The sequence below is a fragment of the Necator americanus genome, chromosome IV, assembly GCF_031761385.1.
Source record: "Necator americanus strain Aroian chromosome IV, whole genome shotgun sequence".
Classification (NCBI taxonomy): domain Eukaryota; kingdom Metazoa; phylum Nematoda; class Chromadorea; order Rhabditida; family Ancylostomatidae; genus Necator; species Necator americanus.
In genome coordinates this window covers 6,734,820-6,755,613 of record NC_087374.1, presented here as the reverse complement: position 1 = coordinate 6,755,613, position 20,794 = coordinate 6,734,820, and the positions used below count along the sequence as shown (strand labels likewise).

At 38.9% G+C, this 20,794-nt stretch overlaps 2 protein-coding genes across 3 annotated transcripts; one reads left to right on the top strand and one right to left on the bottom strand.

Annotated features, from left to right (window-relative positions):
* Window positions 1–8,764: 8,764 nt before the first annotated feature.
* RB195_000541 (uncharacterized protein) lies at window positions 8,765–13,578 on the top strand (the record flags this gene model as incomplete). Of its 2 annotated transcripts, none has more annotated exons than XM_064196949.1 (4): window positions 8,765–8,779; window positions 13,057–13,135; window positions 13,196–13,301; window positions 13,488–13,578. In XM_064196949.1, the coding sequence occupies 4 exons, from the start codon at window positions 8,765–8,767 to the stop codon at window positions 13,576–13,578; spliced, it is 291 nt and encodes a 96-aa protein (XP_064052829.1). The 2 variants fall into 2 exon arrangements, with proteins under 2 accessions (XP_064052829.1, XP_064052830.1); XM_064196948.1 differs by lacking the exon at window positions 8,765–8,779 and adding an exon at window positions 12,189–12,200.
* A 220-nt stretch (window positions 13,579–13,798) lies between these two features.
* RB195_000540 (uncharacterized protein) lies at window positions 13,799–19,920 on the bottom strand (the record flags this gene model as incomplete). Its single annotated transcript, XM_064196947.1, has 11 exons — window positions 13,799–13,897; window positions 14,601–14,726; window positions 14,873–14,959; window positions 15,117–15,155; window positions 15,257–15,323; window positions 15,396–15,528; window positions 17,568–17,690; window positions 17,755–17,892; window positions 17,968–18,044; window positions 19,680–19,758; window positions 19,869–19,920. The coding sequence occupies 11 exons, from the start codon at window positions 19,918–19,920 to the stop codon at window positions 13,799–13,801; spliced, it is 1,020 nt and encodes a 339-aa protein (XP_064052828.1).
* Between the last annotated feature and the right edge of the window lie 874 nt (window positions 19,921–20,794).

Here is a 20,794-nt window from a genome sequence, read left to right as displayed (position 1 = left end):
GACTTAGGCTTGGCCTTCCTCCCCTACTGAGGAGCCTCAAGGAAGGCTAATCCTAAAATGGATCGTCTAGGTAGAGGCGAAACGATCCATTTTTCAATTTTTTCCCTCTATTTTACTTATTTTGTCTTTTTTTAGTTGTCAAAACGAACAGGTATCATGCGCCTGGACCCCTGCCCGATAAAAGCCTTTGTTAATCTGTTGGTAATTTGTTTAAAGGCAACGCTAGTTCTGAATAAAAAAAAATTGAAAATTTTCATCTCTTTATTGAGAGTGAGTGAGTCACTCTCGGTCTTGTTTCTGCTTGTTCTTTTTTTTTAAAGTTTTGAGGACTGATATCTTTCTTTATGAGTCAAATTCCTGAATTCGTAGGGGAAATTTCTTGTTTTTATTGTCTTGATTGTGAACTACATCCTAGATCCTACCTACCAGTGAAGAGTTCCTTACCTCGACTATTTCCTTGAATGCTGCACTTAAGAACATTCTCAAATCTTCTCCAACCTTTTATCATCTGCGGATTTTCCGAATCTTCCTGTATTTAAGGCAGTTTTATCAACAAATCATGATGTAGGCCACAATTGTAGGCTTTGCGACCTCGAAATTCCATCCTCTTCTTACGCAAAACAGGAAGGAGAATTCGGGATTACTGCATGCATGCCAATTATACACAGAACTCTAACTCTTCGAAGCGAATCTCTTTCGGGTGGGATAAAAACGACGGCGTGAGAGAACTGTGGCGAGAATTGCGCCGGCTATTCCCGACCTCCTTCAAATCCTCCACATTAATCATTCTCATTCTCTTTGAGCATTATTTGTAAATGCGATTCTCTTTTTACTGTATCTTTATCGTTCTCTTCCTCCTCTCTGTCTATTTTCTTCTCTCTCTATCTCTCTGATTTCAAGATTCCCTTACGTTTTGCTTGTAATGAAATTGGCTTTTCCAAGCTTTTATTCTTCATTAGGCTGTAGAGATCACTTTCTTCTGTAGTTGAGCATGAACAGTGAACAACCACGACATTTTTTGCTTGAAATTCTGCCAACAGCCACTTAATCAATAATAGCAATCAATAATGGTAAGGGATTGTCGTGCATTGTTTTCAAGTTATTTTCCTTCAAACTTTGCGGAACCTTGTCATAGATTTTTTCCCACGTTCGGAAAATTAACATACTATCACTACAATTTTTATGAGAGTTTGGATGACAAAGTTAATCAATAACGAAGGAACTCGTTAAGAGCTCTCAGGAAACTAAAGGGGATCCTTGAAGGCATCACCCCACGAATCTGAGGTGATGCAGATTTCAGGTGGAGTATTCGTATACATCATAGTAGATTATGGAGAGGAGGGTGATTCCGTCCATTTCTTCCCAAGTGCCCTAAAAAACGGCCCGGAAGATGCGGCGCCGCACAAGGCTGACGCGCTCCAATCGAACTCCTTGTGGAAAATAGTGCGCCAGAACACCCGAAGCCGTATCATCCGGGCCGTTTTTTACGGCAATTAGGAAGAAATGGACGGAATCACCCCTCTCCATAATCTACTATGCCGTATACGAATAAAGTTAAAGTTAAAGTTTCTGGCGTTAATCAATCCGCTTGGGATGCGCCTCCACGTTCACCTCAATTCAGAATCGTTTGAGGTTTACGAACGTGTATCTGGCCTATACAATGACTTGCGGTGGCTAGCCGATGTGTCAAATCAGTGTTTTTATCCTCCCAGATAAGTGTGGTACCAATTTATCGACTCCGGAGGGATAAAAGACTTGGTGAGCACTAGGGCGGATTTGAACCTCCGATCGATTGTGCAGTAAGCGGAACCCCTAACCGCTACACTACACCCGCCCATCGTATACGGATACTCCTCCTAAAATCCGTACCACCTCAGATTCGTGGAGTGATGCCTTTAAGGGAGTGGTCTCATCAACGCCTATTATCTTGGAACAACTAACCACATACGAATAGAACGAGAACGCTGAGATGGAAGGGACTTTTAAAAAGCTATTCAATTGGAAAAAAAAATTTCTTTTGTATAAAGAACGTGTTTTTGAACAAAACCGGACCGCAAACCAATTCAGGAAATTTTAAAGTAATCATAGGCTATACCTTCGGTGGTGGTGCAAAAAAACTCGTAGCTAAAAACGAGGACTATACCACGCTATCTGAAAACTGCGGAGATTGACCATAACTGGCGATTGACGTCGCCAGTTAGCCAGGGATGAAGTTTCCTGGTTTCATCGGCGCTGTGTGCGCTGAAAGCACGGGTATCGATGAGAACAGTCGAAAACACTACGAGCTGCAGAAGAACCAATTACATACTGCCACAATTCGATCACTTTCTTAACAATGTACACAGATCAGTCGCACAGAGGCCAAGACGAGATCCGGCTTGTTCGTCGCGCGTCGTTTCCTTGCGATGTTCGATAAGCTGGTTCAACATAATCCTCTCCAAAGTACTGCACGAAGCACCTAACAGTGAAATTCTTCTGTGATTCCTAGGATCAGCGAGGGTTATGTTTCTGTGGAATTAAATTATGACAGCGTCAGATAGTCAGGGATACTTCTCTCGACTCCTACTCAACAAGTGATCATCATCGTCTCACGAATCCCAGACGGAGGAAGCGATGCCAGCACTTCGTCACTTCGCTAATTCCTTCGTCTCCACTAGACTTTCTATTCGTAATTTTTCTGGACACAACCAAAATCACCGACCCTGCCACTGGTTCTCTGCTGACCGCGGTGTATGTGAATAGTTAGGTGGCAGTGGGAGTGACACAGACAGTAAAGAGGCTGACAAATATGGACGTCAAAAGAGAATTGTACATGGATCTTGTCTTCACAGATACACAAAATTTTTCTCCTGGTTTTTTTTTGCGGGATCCAAAGCACATTGGGTGGGTCATTAAAAGCACCACTCCACGAATCTGAGGTGGTATGGATTTCACGAGATACGGCTTTGGGCGTTTTGGCGCACTATTTTCTACAAGGAGTTCGACTGGAGCGCGCCAGCATTGTGCACGTGCCGCATCTTCCGAGCCATTTTTACGGCAATTAGGATGAAATGGACGGAGTCACCCTCTTTCCTTAATCTACTGTATATCTCCCGTATACGAATACACCACCTAAAAATCGTACCACCTCAGATTCGTGGGGCGATGCATTTAAGGTTTTTCTAGGTCCGTGCTCCCTTTAGCGGCATATTTTTTCGCATCTTTCTTTTTTTCAGGATTGTCATGTCGATCTTTTGTTAAGATGGAACTCCTCAACGGTACCTTTCTGGTGCTCATCAGGCAGAGAAGTGCTAGGCAATTATCCTGGTCGAACTTCTTCCGAATGGTTGACAGGTTGTGTATTTCCTGTCAGGACCTAGTCGAGCTATAGTTAAAGAGTCGTCTCGTTCACTTTCGCTGCTCTACGAGGGTGTAAGATTTTGGACCCTCGCAACTTTATCTGATGGTATTAATGATTGCTCATAAATGTGGAAAAAATGATATTGTTCGCCAGGTGTACGACTGTTGGACGTTTGCTTCGCAGAGTGTCATTTTCAAAGCAAATCACTATATTGTTTGAGTACTGTCCTTGCACTTTTATCAATTCGTACTGCTACCTGGGTACCTTGGACGTGCTGCACCTTGATTTGATCGTAGGAGAAGCTCTTGTTATAGTTTTCTTAGCCGACTAAGTAGGTGCATTAGCACATAACCCCATCTTCAAAATCGCAGAGTTTGAGTTCACGACAACCACAAAGTCGTATAAAGGCGCACATTGAAGACATCACACCACGAATCTGAGTTGGTGCAGATTTTAGGTGGAGTATTCTTATAATGAATAGTAGATTATGGAGAGGAGGGTGATTCCGTCAATTTCTTCCTAATTTCCGTAAAAAACGGCCCGGAAGATACGGCTTCGGGCGTTCTTGCGCACTATTTTCCACGAGGATTTCGACTTTCATTGGTTATTTTAGTCGATCTTCACAGCTCCCACGCAGCCTTCTATTTTTTTTCTCATCGGCATCGATGTTGTTTCTGGTATTCATGGCATTACATTGTTTCTAAAATTATTTAGGGGTGTTTCATGTGCTTAGAAGTTTTTTTTCGGTTGTTAAGAAACGCGTAATAAACGTAGTTTATTTTCGTTAAGATATTAGGGACGTATTTGTGGGTTTTCAGACTTTCTCCAACCAAAGTAGAATTGTTGTGATTTCCTTGTATACAGGTATACAATATACAATATATGTATGTATAATGCGCACAGAAAAATCGAATTAAAAAATAAAAAATAAATAAGAATTAAATGTACATCTTTAGTTCTGATCTATTGGTTTGCATCAAAAATTCGTGTTAATTCGTTTTCGATTCTTATGGTTTCAAAAAAAAGCCCTTTATCGCCTTTCTTCCAAAGTGATCTCTTCAATGCATACAGAACTTTGAAAAAAAAACTTTTAAAAAACCAAACTTTTGTCAAAAAATGACGTTGAATGAGCGAATAATTTTCATAATAAATGCATTCAAAATGATATTTAAATAGTAAAAAAAATAATGACAAGTTTAAAGGATATCGTAAAAGTAGATTTGATAAAAATTGAGACTGAACAGAATATATATCGAATTGTTTAAAAATGCGATATGAATATATAGATATAGATATAAATTAAATATGCGATATGAATATGTAGATATAGATATAAATTCTATATAAATATTTAGAACGTGCATAAAATAAAACTTTTCATTAGTAATCAGTAATAATTCAAGCGAAAGTTTTACTTTACTGACATAAATGAGTGTTGAAACCAATGGAACAAAAAACCTGCATTTCTTCTTAAATGAGTTCATCTTCTTTTTTTATTTTCTCATTTTTTTCCAGCAGAAGTGAAAGAAATGAAAAAGAGAAGTGAATTTCATGAACTAAAGTGCTTAGTTGCATCCACTTTGCTGTTTTTATTTTGTCAGGTGCGTTTATACTCTAGTTCCCATAAAAGCTAAAGTCAGAAAGAATTTCTGCGGCTTTTTTTTTTGCTTGGTAAATTAACATATGAAACAATTTTAAGCAAATAGAGAGTTAAAAATGAAGATACGTGAAAACGTTTCTAAGCTTTTGATAAAGATTAGTAGTGATCTTGGCTACTCAAACAAATCAAGAAAAAGATAAAAATTTTTGATTTTTTTTTCAGGAATAGCTTTGCCTGGAAGGTGAGAAATTTTCGTTTTTTAATTGCTACTTTTCTACTTGCTATTGCTACTTTAATTGCAAAAATGGGACAGATTTGACAATTCCTGGAACTTTAACACTTTAAAATCGTTCCTTAACAATGGAACCATGCCTTCTCAACACGTATTCAGTGAATGCGAAGTCTAACAATGAGCGAACTTCCGTACGCTTTAGAAAGCTGTGAACAAGGAGAAATACGTGAAAAAGTCCTTGAAAAGTTATCTTCCAGGTAAAGTTATTTCTAGTACTTTGAAATTCACAGATAGAGGTCATCCTTGATATATGAGGATGGGAAAACTGATGATAATTGGTTAATAATGGATGGTAGGTTAATGATGATGGGTTAGCTGTTGATTTTCAGTTAAGCATCAAGTTAATTCAAATAAGACAAGTCAGATACTTATTGAATTATGGCGCTTTTCAAAGCTTCAAATCCATTTCCTGGAAAAAAATTGGTGTATTCAAATTTCTCTTCTCATGTACCATTTAAGATAATTTTTAGTAGGGTTTGCAACGCTGATTTTTAGGGTGGCGGTGGTGCAGTCGCCTAGAGGTCCGTTGTAGTCACACGGTCGATAGTTCGCAACCGCCGTAGAGCAAACCAATCCCTTCATCCTTCCGAGGTCGATAAATTGGTACCGAACCCATCTGTGGAGATAAAAACACTGAATTAATGATCGGCTGGCCCCCGTAAGTCATTGTATAGAGCAGTTACACGTTCGTAAACCTCAAACGATTCTGAATTGAACTTGAGGCAAATCTCAAGCGGATTGATACGCCAGTGACTTTATCCCTTATCCTTTACGCTGATTTTTGCAGAACGTTACAGTTTATTGGCGATGGTTTACCATAGTATTATATTATTGTATATTTTAATATTTCATATTCATATATTTTTATATTTTATATTTTTGCAAAGCTTATCGAAAAAAACCTGCTGCTGCAGGAAAAAAATAAAACGAAAGATGAGGAAAAACAGCGAAGAAAAAACGGAGAAACAAGGAAAATGGAATTTAGTCGAATTGAACGTTTCTAACCACATGAGTCTTCACTTTTACTCACATGGTTTCCTCGACGTCAAGAACGGGAAACCTCTCCGCCGTAAGGAGAACGCCTTGGAATTTCCAATACATTATGACGAATTTTGTTAGTTAGATTCGTTTCTCTTGTAACTGATCGAAAATCTAAGAAAATTAAGCGAAAGCCAGTGATCCTCTGCTATTCCATGAAGAAATTTACTGAAATTAAATGATGTATGTATGTGTGGAGGTGGAGCTAATTGTTTACGACAAATGCACAACAGGAAAATATGATTCCAATCAACGGTTGTCGCTGTGATTCAGAGTGATTCTTCACACACGAAAAGCTGCATCAAATCCACATTCGTTCCTTCAAACAAAGTACATATTCGAATATCTGTTTTATCTGTTCGTCTTTTTTTGTTACTTTAAAAAAATGTGCGCTTGACGTTACGTCTAATTTCACTTAAACGAATTGAAAAAACCATTAAATTTGAACGAGTGCGAGGACATTTCTCTGTCATTTCTTGCAAATATTTGCTGTACCGCATGTCTTCACGCACATACACAGATCTCGCTAAATTTCCGCCCCCTGAAACCCTGAAATCCTGAAAGAGCTCGCAACAAGACACTCCTTTCTGAGAACCGACAAAATTCTTGTTTGCATCTGTCTCTTAACTTTGATTCAACCACATGATCAGAACCTTTTTCTTTTTTTTTCTGTTAAACTCTAACCACATTTCTGTTTTTTAAAGATTTTTGTTTACTAATTATTTTTTGTTTTAATTATTTTGAATTTTTCAAAACAGAAAGGAATTTATACACATTAAATAAGCCAGGTGATTGGAGATCAACGGTAAGAGATTACTATACCATGCACCTCTTTTTTCTAGTTATTCCAAGTTCTCTAAAAAAACGAATTTTTTAAAATTTAAATAAAGGCAGGTGTTTGTAGATCGACGCAAGGAGAAGACTACACCTTGTACTTTTGTTAACTTCTTTATTCGCCTAATTTTCACTACTGAAGATTCTATCTACTAATTCTATAAATGCCAGCCGGTTCGACCAAAACTAGCGCGGATAACGCGGAAAAAACAAAGGAGTTCTGGGATCATCTTACAGAAAACAGGAACTGCGTAATCTCGGAAACCAACTTAATTTACATAACTCTATATAAACCGCATAATTGTGCAGAATTTCTTGGATTTCTTTACCATATCGTTCCTCATTTCCAGACTTGTACACTTATCCTTTCTTGTTCTATAGTGCTGCTAGCGTAAAAAGGACGCCAGATGCTAGAGCGCAGTCGAATCTACTGTATAATATAAAATTGATCTGATAAAATTCACAAAAATTAAATCTGCATGAAAAACCAAAAACGCTATCCTGTAGAGGAAAAAATAAGAAGAAGAAGAAGGTAAAGAAGAATAAATAATAAGAAGAAGGTAAAGAAGAATAAATAATAAGAAGGTAGAAATACGAATAATAACAAATACCAATAGAAAGAAATAAATTTAAAAAATATGTATAATAAAAATGTTTCAAAAAAACGGTGTTATATAACGTATTCTTTTTTTCTGTGCGCGGGTTTAAATCTAAAAAAAACGTCATCGCTTATGCCTTAATCTGATACAGACACGAGTCCATTTTTTGAAAAAAAAAACTGTAAGATGTTATTTATCACTTAGTATGACAATATACTTTATTCAAATTTCGGTCTATTGATAAGTATGCTAATAACTCAATAACATATTTTTTATTTTCATTTGCCATCTTTTTCGTTCCAATGTCTGAAGGCCAATCGTAAATTGAAGGTTTTCGCTTGTTTTGGGCCTAATTAGAGAGGTACTAGAAGCAAATTCTCAGCTTCTTTGGTCATAAAGTTCTTCAGGCCGTATTTACGCTTTCTTGTTTTGCCAACGAGGTTATTGGTGAAACTTCATTATGGCCTGACTTTTCGATAACTTCGTCTTTATCAAAGGGCTGAATGTGATTCGAGGTATTTAATGCTTTGTATGTCCCATCAAACTCCTCCTCACTCCTTGTCAAGCCTCGATATCGTTCTAATTACACTACGCAAGAACTCCAAAAGTAAAAACAAACCGACCAGTCGCACCGACTAGCAGGGTTGGTGAACCATCGTGTTCTTATAGATTGTCGTATGTATAGATTGTACCAAGGTGAATGATATCTACGCACTGCGCAGCTGCTCAGTATGCTTCAGCACTGGTGTCTGGATAGTGTTGAGGAATTGCATGTGGGACAATCTTATAGCTATGGAGTGTTACGAACGGCGCTAAGTCATTAGTAATTGATAAGAGCCCTTCTTTGTTACTCATGAATGGATTCTTGACGGAAATCCTCATAAAGGTTAAGTAGTCGTTGTTGTTCGATGACTTGCAGTGATAAGAACATCAAAGCCTCACTGATATATCTCATAGTTAAGTTATGGAATTTGTAAACAACTTTGTACTGTACAAGAGGTTGTACATATGGAAATATATCATTTAGATTTTATATTGATAAGCGCTCATTTATGTTATTCATGGATGGATTACAGGTAGGAATCCAGGATCGCTTCCAATGCTTCCAATGCCTTCCTAGCAGATATTTCTTTCTTGTGGGCTGTTGTCCTCCGCTTTATTTCAGACTCAGTTCCATCATGTTTATCATTCTTGTGACGGCCTAATAGTGTCATCATGTTTCCATTCCTTTCACTAGACAAGCGCTCTTTGATACACAGGCTCAGAATTCTTTCAGTTTCTCCAATAGAGATGTCATTGCATATCAAGTATTCTATCTGGTAGGTTATTCCGATCTTCGTGCAATCTTCAGTTTTACCGAATGGACAAACAACGCAACACTGCGGTGTTGATAGTCTATCGTAGAGTCTATTACGAACCTACTATCGCTTGATGTTTTCGTGCGGGATGTCCACTTATATAACATCATCTTGAAACTTTGCTCGCGAAAGAACCCGGAACTCGCAGCAGTGAAGGAATTGGAGACCATGAGGATGCAGAGGAGAATCCTACCTTCATGTGCGCTTCTCAATGCTTCTTTTCTAGGTCGAGATCGAATGTTGGATTTCTGTTTAGTGTAACCGTTTAAACTACCTATCCTTATGGCTAGTTTTAGTGATTCCTCACGTTGTCTACCTCATTGTTGATCATATTGCGGACAACTGCCTTTTAATCCCAAGGGGACGAACCGAGATTGCGTTTATCAGTATGTTTTTTTGAATTCTCTTTGCGATACCATTTCACACCTGTAATGCCACTGTGCAGTTTTATTTGAGCATTTAAATAAGGCAGCCAACCATTGTTTGATTGTTTTCTAGGAAGTTTTGTGCACTCCAATTACTCATTCAAAATTCTGAAGCATTCATTCATTTTGGATTGCGTTGATTTCACAGTAAAGTTGTTCTATTGTGCTCATAAAGCAAACGGCAAAAACTTGAGCAAGCCTTCGGCCCATAGCAAATCGTCTTATTTGAGAGCAGTATTTTCCTGACCATTTGAAAATGTTGCACTGAAGGCATTCGTTGATCAAGGCCATTATGCGTTGCTCGATTAGACCAAAAGTGCTTTATGTGTCTACCTAGCATTTTAGATAACTTGTGTAGCGCTTGTTTGTTTTCAACATTTGTTTCAAAGACGTCACTTCAAATGACTCCATGACACAATTTTGTTCGAATCTGGCATTTTTAAGGAAGGAACTGTGAACTGCTTGATAGATGACAGGACACCTTTGGTATAAGTTGACTCACAATTCTATTTAGAAACAAAGAGATAGTGGGTTGGTCCTACCACACAACTTATTTTTGGCCCTATTTTATAAATCTTCGCTGACATTGATCGTGGGTCGTTCCTTGTAAGCGTATGCGTTTTAATCAGGTTGTAAAAGGAGGGGCAGTTTGATGTTTCTATTTTTATCCTGCTAAGAAACCTTTCATGAATCCCACCATTCTTACCGACGCTCATCCAAACATGGTTCAGACGTTTCCATTTTGCAGTAAAATCTTTTTCTCTAACTGGGCGACAGAGGGTATTGCCCGATGAATGCCGCTCCGCTATTTCTAGGTCTAGTGTTTGACGTAACATAGCTACGAATTCCCCTCCCTTTTCGTTCATCCAGATAGGCAGTGCTCCATTAGATGTTAGTTCTCGGACTTCTCGAAACCCTTGCCATTGATGCCTAGTTAAGTTTCTATGCTGTTGATTTCGATATTGGTTAAATGCTGACACAATTCTAAAGTTCACACCGGGTTCACGAACTGGTTCAGGATCTTCATAAGAAGCACAAGAGATTGGGACAGGTGAAAGTAGCCTTAATCCTACAAACGTTGATTGTAGTGTGTTTCCATGGTTTTAAGTTGGTCCCTAATGCTTTGAACACTTGGTCTGTTAAGCCTGAACTTCCTACTGTGTAACCAATATCTCCGTAAGCGTTACTTCCTATTTTATTGCAATTTCTAGAATTGTCTTCTTGATGTAACTCTTTTAAGGTATTAAGATATTTCTTGCTAATTTGCTAACCTTGTTCTCTTTCACTCTTTCTACTCGCTTGAAAACAGCTGAAACTTGAGGGAAACGTGTTTAAAAATCATCTTGCTTCGGTTGTATTAACGCTGATGCATTCTTAACATCGCCACGATTGATAACTTGTCTTTATATTAAAATTTAAGATTGAAAAATTTAAAATCTTGAATTTCATGGGCACGAGAGCAGCTCTTACTTGTCGGTCGCCTCTGATTTTCCTTCTGATGTTGATCCACAGTCGATAATTTTGTTATTGATATCCAGTATGTACTAAACTTTCTCCGATAGCGATTTAAACAGCTAACTTGACATATGCACCCACTGTTTTCATGGTGGAGAACAACACGTGGGTATCATAAGGAGATCTTAGAAAATGTCAGAGAATGTCTGAAATTTTGAAGATGGAAATGTCAATGAATGTCATTTTCAACGACGTTGTCAACTGTTTTTGAGTTTATCATAGAATTGGATCTTGTGGAAGATGATGATTGTAGGGACACATGGGAAACTCAAGAAAGTCTCAGAAATTCTTTTTTGCAATTCTAAAACAACTCATTCTGAATCCACGGTGTGTCAATCTAAAAAAAAAAGTTGAAAAATTAATCCACGATGCTAATAAAGAAATGTAGCCGAAATTTTTTCCCAACCAATCAAGATTTTTATCCCTCAGTGAATAGATAAATTTGTAGTAGATTGGTCGAGAAAATAAGGAAATTATCTCGGCACAGTGATTTGTTCCCGCAGGTCATTGTGTAGGTCGCATGCTCAAATACTCAAAAACCTTAGGCAAGTCTAAATTAAATTAATCCACAAGGAATCGATCAACGCTAAGCACTTCTCGTATTTATCCTTCAATACTCTGCGACTTTCGATGTCACGAGACCTAATTATTATGGATAGGATATCCTAACACCAATGCTGTAGAGGCAACAAATTAACAAGGATTACATTTTATTAATAGCCACAAGAGAACAGACTGAGATCAGAACGTTCTTTCTCCCCAAAGGATTTGCGACCTGAATTACACTATGTGACCAGATTTTCCACTCTACTTTCCCAATAATAATAAATTACGCTTGAAAGAGGCTTTATGCAATTGCTTTAATGCAAAACCAACTTCTGTAAAACAGTAGTAGATAGTTATGTGCCTATATTAAACCATTCGGAACAGTTCTATTCTATCATCCGTGCTCATCCTTTTCAATAATTACCTCGCACCTCAAAGCATCATTCTGTTAGGTACATTTTTTTTTTGAAATAAAGCGAACTAAATGGCTGGAAGTAGTTTATTTTGGTAATCATTAAACATTTCCCTCTTCCACCACGTAGTCTCTTCAATTTCATAATAAAATCCATTTAGAAAATTTCTCGTTTTTAATTATACGACTTACTGCATCAAACTCCTAATTTTTCCTGCTAAGCAGGTACATGAGCGGATCGGTAAGAGGATCCGCTCGCTTTGAATGTGCGATCTCTTGATGGGTCGAAACCGATCTAGTGCCAACCAAGCCTTTCATCCCCTCCGGGGTCGATAAAATGGTACCAGACATGTCTGGGAGGATAAAAGTACTGACTTGACACATCGGTTAGTCCCCGCAAGTCATTGTATAGCTCAGTCACACGTCCTTAAACCTCTGGTTTGGAGGGAAAGTGGTGGCGCAACCCGAGCAGAGTGCCACCAGACACTTTATCCTCCATCCTTAAACCAGGTACATTACACATTTCATTAGAATTTTTAAAATATCACTCGGTTAATGTGCTGCTGTCAATTCCTAGATAAAGTAGGATAATAGAGAGAAAAAGACAAATAATATGTGGTATGATTACATATATAATTGTAATAAATTGCAGTTGTATTGATTATATTTGTAATCTTAGATTAGACAGAGGAAATTTTAATTTTTTCCTAAATTGATATTGGCAAGCCGTCAAGTGTCAGAATCGTGTGTTCATCTGTTCTTTTTTTCTCGTCTGTCTAGTCGTCTGTTCTTTTTTTGATCACGACGAGATTAAAATTTGCTCGCTGTTTGTTTTTGCAGTTCTTTAGTGTTATAAAATTAATTAAGTATATTGGGTGAAATTATGTTTTCCCTCGTTACCCTCTTTTTTGTGGAATCCATTCAAGTCCGTCTGGTAGGGCTTCTTGCAGTCATTCTTTACGTTTACGTGTCCGCTTCGTTGAACTTTGAATTATTTACCTCCGTTTGAGTGTAAACCCACTTTGCTTGGAGTCTTTTCGATATTTCTAGAAGATGAAAATAGCTGACAGATTTAGTTTCGCCCTGTTTTTTTCCAGCCGAAAACGCTTCGAGTTATGAGGATTCTCGTCGTGCTGGCAGCCGTACTTGTCGTCGGGATTCACTCCTCCTCATCAGGTGCCGCACTCTTCACATTTTCATCGATGATTTCTCCCTTAGAATATTCCACTTATCCAGACGTAACGATGAACGATGAAATGCCTGCGGCTCGCGTGAAGCGTTATGTGAACTTCAATCTTCTCAAGCCGTACTTTTCTCCGATGAGGGACGAGCAATTCGAGAGGTGAGATTTTCCCGCTTACTGCTGTTATCTGCTTAGGATTTACTGAATAGAAATCCTTCAGCTATACTTAATTTTGTGTAGAACCACAGTCGATGAAATTTACGAAGACTTACGGAGATCTTTCCAGAAGAAAAAAAAACCTCGCCAAAAAATATCAGGGAAAACGATGAGGTACATATATTTCAGACCTATCATTCTGGAAACAAGAGATGCACGAAATAAGCTCGATTGTATTCTCAACCTACGAAGCTTTGAACTTTGCCGTGGACGACTATGAAATTCACCGTATTCAGTTATTATCCGAGGGTGTTTCCGAACTATTTGGTCCTCCAAATACAGTTTTATCACATCATATTTTTGCCATTTAAAAATGATCTCATTGAATTTTTCCAAATAAAATCTTTAATCGTTATGAAGTTAACAGTTAGACAGACATAATGAACATTAATGTTATATTTTTCTAAAAAAAATTCTCTGATTCGCATCCAGACAGTGCTCTAAACAGGTAACGACTCGAGTGTTATGCGAACCGTGTTTTCTGTGCCATCGTCCAATTTCTTTATGGATTCCAGTGCAGGTGAACATCGGATTTCATTCTGAAAAATCACAAATTTCATCATAACGCATCTGAGCTTTTTTCTTATATGCGAGTTAAAAGAACATTCAAAGCAGAACGTTCGTTCCACTTGCTTTCCTTTTCAAAATTTCTGAATTTCTCTAAATTTAATTTCTTTTTCTGATTCTAATTTTGCGATTTCTAATTAATTCTAATTTCTAATAATTTCTAAATTTCTAATTTTGTGCAAAAAAGACTTGTTTAATGATTCGCTGGTTAACGCTTCATTGTTTCAAATGGTTGAAGGCGCGGATCTGGTTTCCGCAAAAAACGTTTACTTCAAATCCATTGATGGATGCTTCGAATATTTGACCTACAGACAGTTCAAAATTCGCTATTTTTTGAATGCTTGAATCTTTCAAAAGCTGGAAAACTTCTCGCAAAAATGACTGAACGAATAGATTGTTTTTGTGTAAAACGTTTTCTTCAAATATTCTGTTGTATAGGTAATTCAATAATTTGATTAATTTTAATTAACTAACTAATTTGTTAATTGAATTTGATAATTTCTTACCAATCAGTAAAAATTTGTCAAAGAATAGATCAATAAACTTCATAAACATAAAAAATAGATGAATAAACTAACAAATTCTCGTTGCAAAGGCATGGAAGCGGTTAGAAAGACCATATTAAATGTTTTTAACATAAACATCACCAATCCAGGAGAACATTGCAAGACTTGCCTTCCCATCTGTTAGATTAGAGAGTTTCAGCATAACAAATGGTTGCTGATATCCTGCTTTGTTCCAGAATGGGTACGCACAGGTTGAGATGCCATCGCTGGGCAACATTTTTATATTCACCGAACTCTAAATACCATCATTTGAACTTTTAAAACTAATAACATAATTAAAAAATAATGGAAGAATTAAAATAAGTTGGTGAAAAAATAAAAAAATAGATTTAAATTAATGAGACAACAATTTAAAACAGATATATTGAAGAATTTACTAACTGATGTACATGAGAAGGTAATTCTTCTCCTATTGCAACAATTAGAATGAGGAGAATAAGAATGAGGACCAGCTTCACAGGAACGTTCCTAAACTACTAATCAATATCAATCAATATCGGTGGTATTAATATTAATTTACGTTTAGTTAAGTTTATGATTTTATTCTATTTATTTTTATCTTAATTTATGTTTATTTATCTTATTCTGTTTTTATTTATATTCCTACACGTTTACGCGAACTCACATTCGAATCCTTGAAATCATTAGGATACCATCCAATTATCTGAAAAAAGTTCAGAGTCATTTTGTTAGGAGAAAAAAGTATGATAAAAAAAGACAAAAGTAATAAAAGATAAAAAAAAAACGAGGAGAAGAACTGCGAACCCTAGTTAAACGAAGCATTATACACGGTTCTGTTCGACTGAATCCCATTCCTCTGTTTATGTTGTCTCTATAAGAAATGGTGAAGATTTCCTAATGAAAAAAAGAAGTCAACAAAAAAGTCTTTTTTTGCTATCAGTACAAGGTCAATGTGCATTCTCCGAATTCATGTTTACTGTCCGCTTCCACTTGACAAACTGATTTGTTTGTTGGTGCTCCGTCAAGAACGCCGCGTATTCTGCTGCATTTCGGTCCAATCGTCATGTTATATTCATCTCAAATATGAGCACATAATAATCCAGACACATGATAATTCAGGCTTTATCTATTATCCATTGTCAGTAAGTGGGCATTCGAAAAATTTTATCATATTGAACTTAAAGGTCGTTTCCTCAAACATTTTTCAGGAGGACTGGGAGCATCCTGAAAAATGTTGCGGGCTTATACTCTTAATTTACATCGGTAATCCTCTTTTCCCGGGGAGATCCTAATATCATCAATTTCGTGGTATGTTGCGTTTAAGTACTAAAAATCTAGCGGATTTGTATGTGTCCGTAGGGTCTTGCCACGAAAGGAAAAAGCATTGTTCAGAACGTCTACTGGGTCAGAAACTGCTCTAATGCCATCGGTCCTGTGGCATTGTTAACATTACTGAGCTATGATCTCTCATTATGGGCGGGTGTTATCAGAGGATCTTCGACCTCGTGCCATCTTTATACTCCCTGATGACTCATAGCTGCTTTTAGCATATGCGTAGTGCTGACGGATCATGGATAACAGCGCTCATGTGAGATAAAGACGTGATAATCTGCTACATCACGTGCATCTGGGCTTCTTCTTAGGAGAACCACACTCGGAAGAAAGTTTAATCAGTTTCTTGTTTTTCACTGTCTATCAGGGGCCCTGATAGGGGCAATTTCGACTCCAAAAATCTCCCTGGTTAGATGTTCCTGGGGAAAAACCGCAACATGCACAGTGGTTATCGAATTCTCTTACAATAAATGTTTATGGTGATCCTGCCCCTTTTTCTGAAAGTAAGACTGAAGGGTCCGGAAAAATTGGAAGAAAATGCGGTGAGCGTCATTAAATGCCTAATCGAAAGAGAGATGCAAGGAGTATCTCAGGTAAGTTAGAGACCGGATTCGAGGTTCTGTCTCAGCGATCGAGGACCAGAGAAACCTCTGCATTTGCCAAGTACAGCAAAATAAGGTGGCCCGGACACGTGATGCGCTTCAACGACAACCGTTGGACTAGAGCTGTGAGCGACTGGTTTCGCCGCAATATTAAGCGCGCAACAGGAAGACCCCCGACCCGATAGTCGCACTTCTTCACAAAGTCCTTGAAAGAAAAATTCTGTGCTCTTCGTGCCCCACGTTAAAGGAGAAACCATTCGGCGACACGACACTGGCACGCGATCGGAACAAATGGAAGGTTTACTGGAGCCTGCCCAAGCAGTTCGAGGAACAACGGGAGTCAAGGTGATCAATGTGAATCTCGTATTTATGCAGTTTGTTTGCTATCTAATTCCGTGCGGTGTGTTTAACGAAACAAATGTTTCATTCTTATTCAATTCCAATTTTCGAATGCGCTGTTTTCAGCTTCATGGAAGGCAGGTACGAATGGGATGCACCCTCTAAGGAGCCATCAGAGATCGAGAACTACTATCATTATCTGACTAGCTGCTGACATTCAGCTGTACCGCATTTGTTCCTGCATTTCACGAAGAGCACAGATTCAACTTCGAACTCCCTCAGCTTCCATAGTTCAGCCAGTGCAGGCACTCGTTTTCGTCCACCAGCGCCAGACGACGAGCCTTGGATTCATTATCACAAGCGTGCAGTGTGACAGGTTTTTACGACTTCGTACCGTCAGAGAGCTTCGTCGCGCATATTACCATGGCCGAGTCAGAACGAAATGAAGCACGGTTCAGTTGCGTAAGCGACTTCGCTTGAAGCGACACTGTGGAGCGTAGCGGCTAGCATCGAGAGCAAACCATAGCACTACTCACCGTTGCGGTTTGCGGTGGTCCCACCTCGCCTCTCACCTTCCTACCGTCCCTTTCAAAAAATGACAGAAGCAAAAAATGTCATAGTATATTTACAAATCTGTAAATTTAAATACTATTGATTCGTGTAGGCTATGAAAGTGTTAGGAATGATCTTAATTGATAATAAAAGGAATGAATCTAATTAGCAGTGTTACATCTACGCTGCAAGCATCCCTATCGTAGGTCATATCTATGTGCAAATTTATGTTTATCCTCACAATAATAAATAATAACAAAAATATGTTTGTTTTTATAAGTTAAACTAACCTTTTAGAATTGACTTGTATCGAATCATGAGATTCTCGTATGATGCTGGTTCCGTGGCACGAAATGTAACCACACTCCTAGTGCTAACATCAAAGCGATTAGGATTTGGTTCGAAGAGTATGTCTGAACGGAAGTTGATGAAGTGTTGGTGTATTGAAGTATCTATAAGTTCTCAACTTTAACTAACGCGGTACTCCTCCAATATGAGTGCCCCTTCCAAAAAAATGAGGCCTTTCATTGAGTTGAATTAGAAGCAGATACATGATCAAAACGGAAAATGCAGCTCCAAAGAACCAGACTGTACTTAAATAAAAAACCGACATACCTGAAATGTCAAACTATCCGATTTCACATGCCTTCAGGATTTATTTTACAATCTTAATGAAAAAAAAAACTATACTCCATCCTTTGAATCCCTTTCTAAACTCGGATCCATCACTTTTCTTTGGTCCTTGTATTGAGACTTCATCAGTCGCTCTAAAATTGACATCATTGAATTTAAAGGCAGCTTACCACGAATGTGACGTGGTTAGGGAATTCGCAGGGAAAGCTAGAGATGGGGTTGGAGAGTGCAGGATCAGAATTCGTTTCGCTCACCCCTCCCTAATCGCCCTAAGAAATGGCATGGGAACCGCTTTATTTCCTACGAGGAGCGTTGGAACACTCCTCTGTTTATACGTTATGGTCCCTCAGCAACCGATTGATAGGTTTCACTTGAATAGGCAGTCCAGAAAAACCTCTGGCTTTCGACCGCTGCACAGCAGGATGCTGCGCGTGTACAACGGTGGCGCGCTGCAACTGAAAAGACGGAACATTTGACGTTTTGGCAAAAAAAAAACTTCAATTTTGACAAAAACTGATAGTTAGGTAATTAAGGCGATTATACAGACCTAGCAGCCGGATCAACTAGATATGTTTCGTAGCTCAGACCTCAAAAAACTTGCTTAGTTAACGATTAGGCACTTTCGCGGTACCAGTCCTGCTGCAGAAGAGGAGAAATTTTCACGCGAAATCCTTTTTCAACCCAAAAACGCTATAATAGTACAAAATACAAATAGTCAATCTTATGGGTCGACTCGTTGGGCGGACGATTGCCTCTGATTCCTTATTTAAAGGCATCACTCCACGAATCTGAGGTGGTACGGATTTCAGGTGGAGTGTTCTTATACGGGGTGGTAGATTATGGAGAGGTGGGTGATTCCGTCCATTTCTTCCCAAGTGCCGTAAAAAACGGCCCGGAAGATGCGGCTCTGGCGCACTATTTTCTACAAGGAGTTCGACTGGAGCGCGCCAGCCTTGTGCGGTGCCGCATCTTCCAGGCCGTTTTTTACGGCAATTAGGAAGAAATGGACGGAATCACCCTCCTCTCCATAATCTACTATCCCTTATAAAAATATTCCACCTGAAATCTGCATCACCTCAGATTCGTGAGGTGATACCTTTAATAGAATAAGTTACATGTCTACGATGTGATGCTTGTGAACAACTTTCCGGTAGGGTCAGTCTACCAGTGCCAAGAGAGCCTAACACAAAAATCTACATAAACAGAAATATGCAGCAAATGAATACCATCATTTGGTGCATATTTTTGCTGTGGGACTCGTAGTATGAAATTATAGTAGGGTCAAAGCGACGTGAAGCACGCTACGTAAGCGCTTGTGCTCGAAGCGACGCCTCGCAGCGTAGCGGTTAGGATCGAGAGAGGACCCCTGCTACCACCCTTTCTTGCTGCGCTTCGCAATGGTCCCACCTCGATTCCACCCGCTGCGCTCCACCGCATCGCTTTGAGCGCAACCGCCTACGCACCGCGCTTCACGCCTGTTTGACTCTACTATACGTAGAGTGGGGTCAGAACGACACGAAGCACGGTGCGATTGCGTACGCGACTTTTCTCGAGGCGGTGCAATGAGGCGTAGCGGTTAGGAGCGTACTGGGACCTTTGCTGGCACCACCCATCGGTGCAGTTTGCGATGGTCCCACCTCGGTTCCACCCGCTGCGCTCCACCGCGCCGTTTCGAGCCCGTACGCAAATGCACCGTGCTTTATGTCGTTTTGTCACGACTATAGGCGTGGCACTGCCGTGTTTTGTGAAAAAAAAGGAGTAACTCTTACTCATAGGATTCTTTTTCCTTTGATGATTTCTTTTCTGTCGAAGAAATTGATCCTTGTCGATCGGCTGTAGTGGTGCTTGCTGGAAGGAATTTATTAGAACATTCAAAATATTCCGAGATGGAAAACTAGGTTTCAATGAAGATTATAAATCGGAGGAAAACATTGCAGAGGAAAAAGGTGTGGCATTACATGGGGCAAGAAGTGCCCTCGTTTCAGTTTGGCTTTTGCTGTGAACCGGCATGCTTTCTGGTAAGTACTTTAAAAAATGAACTACACCATCACCACAAACTTCTGATACCACGACAATGGAACTGATAAGTGGAAAAACTGATAAACTAATAAAACTCATTTTGATCCACATTTTACAGGAACAAAGCACAACCTCACTGCATCGCTGCACCGTTGTCTTCTAATGGTATATGCAGTCAATGTGCTGCATGTCTCGATGTAGTTCTCAGTGTTTTTTGAAGTTCGGAATCCTAACAATTTCGCCTTGGAGAGCGCGGAATTTTACATTTAAAGAGTTCAAAGTGACTTACCTCACCAAAATGATATCGATTCGAGTCGTTCTAGAGGTTTAAAAATTAGTAAATCCAATTCTTTGAATTCCAAACAACTCGTAGCTCGCACTTCGCTACTCTACGGGTCTTAAGTAACGTAACGCACGCAGAAGGACATAGCGAGAATGAATCGTATTCTAATCGAAGTTTTTCGAATGTCAAGAGTTCAACACGGTTGCTTCATGACATTTGATTTTTGCTTTTCCGAATTACAAAAAAAAAAGAAATCAGCATTAATAAGGATCTTTTTTCCTGTAGGATTTTCCATCAGCTAGTGGAAGAATAAAGAATAAAGGATAAAGTGTCTGGCTTCAATCAATCCGCTTGGGATGCGCCACGTTCACTTCAATTCAGAATTATTTGAGGTTTACGAACGTGTAACTGGCCTATACAATGACTTGCGGTGGCTAGCCGACGGGTCAAGCCAGTGTTTTTATCTGCCCAGACAAGACAAGTCTGGCACCGATTTATCGATCCTGGAGAGATAAAACGATTGGTAAGCACTAGGGCGGATTCGAACCTCCCATCGACAGTGCAGGCAACGGAACCCCCAAT